This window comes from Corvus brachyrhynchos, unplaced genomic scaffold (assembly GCF_000691975.1).
Source record: "Corvus brachyrhynchos isolate BGI_N302 unplaced genomic scaffold, ASM69197v1 scaffold59, whole genome shotgun sequence".
Lineage (NCBI taxonomy): Eukaryota > Metazoa > Chordata > Aves > Passeriformes > Corvidae > Corvus > Corvus brachyrhynchos.
The window spans coordinates 4,048,263-4,053,023 of NW_008246054.1; the positions used below are offsets into that span (position 1 = coordinate 4,048,263).

At 53.2% G+C, this 4,761-nt stretch overlaps 3 protein-coding genes across 3 annotated transcripts in view; all 3 read right to left on the reverse strand.

Annotated features, from left to right (window-relative positions):
- CEL (carboxyl ester lipase) overlaps nucleotides 1-872 on the reverse strand; it is an 11,228-nt gene extending 10,356 nt beyond the window's left edge. Inside the window, 2 exon segments of the mRNA XM_008642184.2 lie at nucleotides 111-261; nucleotides 569-872. Coding sequence (XP_008640406.2) covers nucleotides 111-261; nucleotides 569-634 — 217 coding nt within the window. The 5' untranslated portion in view covers nucleotides 635-872.
- Nucleotides 1-2,111, reverse strand: part of GTF3C5 (general transcription factor IIIC subunit 5) — a 20,221-nt gene extending 18,110 nt beyond the window's left edge. The window contains exon 1 of the mRNA XM_017745591.1: nucleotides 2,077-2,111. The gene's annotated coding sequence lies outside the window, so the exon portion shown is untranslated. The remainder of the gene's footprint in view (nucleotides 1-2,076) is intronic.
- A 667-nt stretch (nucleotides 2,112-2,778) lies between these two features.
- Nucleotides 2,779-4,761, reverse strand: part of LOC103623256 (bile salt-activated lipase-like) — a 4,743-nt gene continuing 2,760 nt past the window's right edge. The window contains 5 exon segments of the mRNA XM_017745408.1: nucleotides 2,779-2,895; nucleotides 2,897-3,016; nucleotides 3,458-3,655; nucleotides 3,770-3,973; nucleotides 4,219-4,435. Coding sequence (XP_017600897.1) covers nucleotides 2,820-2,895; nucleotides 2,897-3,016; nucleotides 3,458-3,655; nucleotides 3,770-3,973; nucleotides 4,219-4,435 — 815 coding nt within the window. The 3' untranslated portion in view covers nucleotides 2,779-2,819.

Here is a 4,761-nt window from a genome sequence, read left to right on the forward strand (position 1 = left end):
TTGTGACCAGTCTGAGTAATGTGCTGTACTGTTTCCCATATGTACCAGATTAAAGAGAGGGGAGCAAAAATAAAACCCCAAACCAAAGGCATTCAAAAGCTGCATCTTACCATCCCAGCCTGGATGTGGTTGGGGATCTTCCAGTCTCTTTGGAGGGGCAGCAAAGGGAATCCCTCTGAAGATGTCGACATAGCTCCCAAAGAGTCCCAGTTTCTTACTCTCGCCTTCCACAAATCCTCCCTCGGTGAGCACCACTCCCAGCTACAGGTGGTACCATGGAGAAGAGAAAATCCAGTGCTTTGTCCTTCATAACTCTGGCTTCCTGTGTCTCCAGCACCCACACCTTGCCCTGGCCAGGCCCCCGTACAGACCCACTCACATCCCACCCTCCCCATCCACACCCTTGGTCCCTTATGGAAAGCCCCCAGGTGCCACTGGAGCTGTGCAGGTGTCCTGCAGGTGCCCTTTGGAGCAGACAGGCAGCAGCAATTCCCCCACAGTCCCAAAGACAAATGGCAGAAGGAGAAAACCTTCAGCCTTTGGGTGCAAACACAGCCTTTGTACTTACGGTCGCAGCCCAGGCTACCCCAAGGTAGGAGCACAGGGCCAAGGCCAGGATGTGCCAGCGAGCCATGGCGAGAGCAGCCCTGAGGACACAGCCCCAGCTGGAGGCCTGTATTTATATAGCCAGGAGTGCAGGTGTGTGCCAATGCCATGGGCCAGGCTTGGCTTGGAGCTGGACCAGGGCAGCCTCCACACCCTTGTCCTTCAGTAGCCCGAGGCCAGTCCATGGCTGAGGTAGATGGCCATGGCTGTGTGAGAGCCCTGCAGGTGCTGTTTGTGTGGGCTGGAGGCCAAACCAAAGGAAGTGCTCAGTCCGACAAACTTCCTGAGAAATTAAACCTGATGGATTCTTGAGAAGCCTCACCCAAGCACAGGTGGCTGAAATCATATTAAGGTATGCAGTAGAACATATTATTGGCAACCTAGGAGAAGCCTTGCACTCGTAACACACTCGGGAATGTACAAGACTCAAACTGACAGCAAGCCTCAAAGCTGCTTCTATCCAACAGCAGCCAGACTGCTCATGAAGTTCACACATAGGCCAGAATTTCTGTTTCCATTTCATTGTCACATCCATCTGAAGGCTTCAAGTCTCCTTCCTCCTCATACCTCTGCAGGCTCATGCCAGCTGCTCTTTATCATCTCCACTGCTTGTTGTGTTTGTCAGAGAGAGAGGGGAATGGGCAGGATGCAAACAATAGCTTTGAAATTTATCTCTAACAGAAAACTCATCTGTCAGTGTGCAATTCCTTTCCACATTCAATCACAGGGCTGGTAGAACATCTGTTGATAAGAGATGGAAAGAAGGAAAGGATTCCTGTGTGTTTTATGGTGTAATGAGAATCTTCATGGGAACACGCAAAAATGGAGTTTGTGTTCCAGACTTCTAAAAAGAGACTCAGCCAGGTGAGCAATGGGTTGGTTTAACTTTGGCCCAATGTCCCTTAATCACACACTGGTACCATAAAACCACTCATGGCACCACTGAGGAAAGAAAATTTTTTTAAAATCCCTTCAAAGCTACATCCATTTGCACACTGACAGAGGAGCTCTGCCCTGGCTGGCAGAAAACCCTCCAGCACTTGGGACTGATCGGTATGAAATGTGTTGGAGCACTAAAGGCTTCACCCTCTGCATTTGCTTTCCTGGAGCTATCACAGCTACTCATGGGACAGGGGCAAAGCAAGAGAGAACTGTAGGTACCAACTCAATCTGGAAATCTTCCTTTAAAAAGTGCTGGTGAAGGCCAACAGTGAGAACATGAAAGATGTTTCTTGTGGGTGATCTCCCAGATCGCTCTTCTGGCAAAGCAAATCAGAGCCAGGACTGCACAGGAACACATGGCATTGATTTCTGGAAGCCCTGCCCTTGGCTCCATCCCACTGGAAGCAGGCAGGAGGCTGGTTCCACTGCAGGGGCTCCCTGACCCTGGCTCACCCCAGGGCTGGGCTCCCCACCCTACAGCTCCTCTGCATGGAGAACCTCAACACACACACACAGGGGTCCCATCACCTGTGACACCCCGTGCTCTCCTCCCAGCAGCCACAGCATGGCCCCGATGTCCCCCACCAGCCCTGGGTTCTCCACATCAGCCATGGCCTGTGGGGCAGCTCCAGCACGGCTGAGCCCACCTGCTCCCACCACAGGGTACCAGAGCCTGGACAGGTCAGGTCCAGCACTTGTGTGTGGATGGCGACATGTGGTGAACAAGGTTTGTGGAAAGTTGTGCTCCTTGTCCTGCCCTGGTCAGAGCTGCAGCTCCTCAGCCCAATTCAGCCCAGCCTCTGCCCTAAAACCAGTGGGGAATCACATCCCCCATGGGTTTATTCTGCCCCATCAGTTCCTGAGCAATGTCAGTGCAAGATCAACAACAGGTCAGGACTGGTTTCCATTCACTTGTTGCACCTTTAGCTCTCTAAGATCTGGTTGATAGCAGCAGGGACCTTGATGGTAACACAGGGAAATCCAGAGGACAGGTCAGGATTGGGGCTGTCCTGCCTGGGCTCACAGGGGCAAAGAGGAAAAACAGCCTCAGGGCCAACAGCCAGCTGGGCAGGGAGAGACTGGACCCCAGCTGACAGCAGCTTCCCTGGGACATCAGGGGGTCACAGCCAGGGAACACACACTGCCTACAGAATGGATGTCCTTTCCTGCCTGACCTTAATGTTGGCAAGAAAATCCTGTCATGGCAAACACACAGACAACCAGAGTCACTCAGTTACAAGCAAGCCTTTAATGAACTATCTTTTAAGTGTTCAGAACATTAACTCCAACTGGGAGATGTTGGCGACCTGCGGCAGCTGCCGATAGACCGAGTTCCCGCAGGACAGATCTCAGGTCCTGCTTCACAGAGTTTTTGTTCATCTCGTTGTTGATATCCAGGTAGTACTTGCCCTTGTTGCTGTAGGCTGGCCAGGAAACGGGCACGTCCGAATGGCCTTTGTTGGGATCACTGGGGGAAAAGGAGACACAGAGGTTCAGTTTTATATCAGGGCAGCTTGGGGATGCAGTTCAGGTGCATGCACACACAGCGTTTGACACTGGCACAAGCAATAGGAATTCTGCCTGCCAGGAGTGAGTTGATGACCTGCAATCTCCTCCCTCAGTCCCCACTGGCATCATCCCTGGCTCCACACAGGGACTTACATCCTGCCTGAACACCAGGATTCAGGAGTAAACCTCATCAAGCGGAGGCAGAGATCACGAGTCATGAAAATGCCTCTCCCCTCCCCAAGTGTGCTATGGATGAGGAGAACCCAGAGCAAACTCCAGCACTGTGAGACACAGACCCCTGCTCACAACACCAAGACAGAGAACTTCTGGGAATGATCCTGAAAAGTTACTGGGTGAAAGCAGCACCTTGAAGTGCTGCATCACAGCACAAATCACTCACCCGCTCCTGGCAAAATTGGTCCAGTAAGCAATCATGGCCTTTGAGACGGTCCTGTGCTTGGGCAGGTAGCCCAGGGGGGTGGCAAAGGGCTTCCCAAACACGTACTGCAGGTCATCAGCATGGTCTGCCCCGACCCAGCTGGGGTAGACAGGCATGCGGGACGGCTGGGAGAACACGTAGCTGTAGGTCTTGCCACTCCTGGGAAATAAAAGGGACTGGATAAGCAGCTGTGAGGGGACAGCAGAGCCCTCTTAAGCCACTCCTCATCCCCCCAGGTCGGCTTAGGGTTCCTGCCAGGGCTGAGCTGCTCACTGGGCATTCTGCAGGTGCAGGTTCAGTGCCCACTGTGTGGGAATCAGGAAGATGTAGTCAGTGACCAGGTCCACCACTGTCTTCTTCATGACCTCCTGACTGGGTTTGTCACCCCAGCTCTGTGTGTAGATGTTGTAGGTGGCGTTGGCTCCGGCCTCGCCCCTGTCCACGGTGAGGCCTTTGATCAAATCATACACCTGCTCCCTGAAAAGACAAGTGACATTAATTAATTACAGACCAGCAGCTTCAGGTCAGGCAGGGGTCTTGCCTGGTCCTTTCTCTTGAGGGCTCTGGACTTGGCAACACAAGGCCTGGGCACCCAGGCTTGGAGCGACATCCCGTTATGAAGGCTGTGCCCTGTCCGCTCAAGCCTGAGTCGTTGGGGCTTGGGAGCTACACTGGAGAGAAGATGGCTCCTGTTGAGGGCTCCAAGGGCATCTGTCACTCACGCAGTGATTTTCACCAGCGGGCGGTTGATGGCGGGTAAATCCACGCCGGCAAAGATGTGCCCATCCATGTTATTGACCCCGGCCAGGTAGTCGATGTCGGCAGCGTTGGCAAAGAGCTTCTCTGGCATGTCTGGGAGGAAATCCCCATCGACGACAGGAGTGAGGGCGAGGGTGTGCACCAGGGGCACTGCAGCAGGAGACAAGAGCAGAGTCTGTTAGGAGCTGAGGAAACACAGATGAGTGGTCTGGCATAGCCCATGACTCAAATAGCTCGGGAGAAAACAGGCTGAGGTGAATGACAGCTTGAGCAGTGGCTTCAGTATGTGCAGGATGTCACCCAGATGCAGTGTAAACCTCATGTCTATGGCTGAAGGAGAAAAGCAAGAGATCTGCCAGGCAAGCACCACCTGGTAACATCCATAAATCCTCTCCTCCTGCAAATCCCTTCCCCAAAAAGATAGGAAAGAGCTGAACTTTGCATCCCACCTGGCCATGCTGTCTGATTGTCAGGACAGCCAGCCCCGACTGTGCAGTTGCACAGTA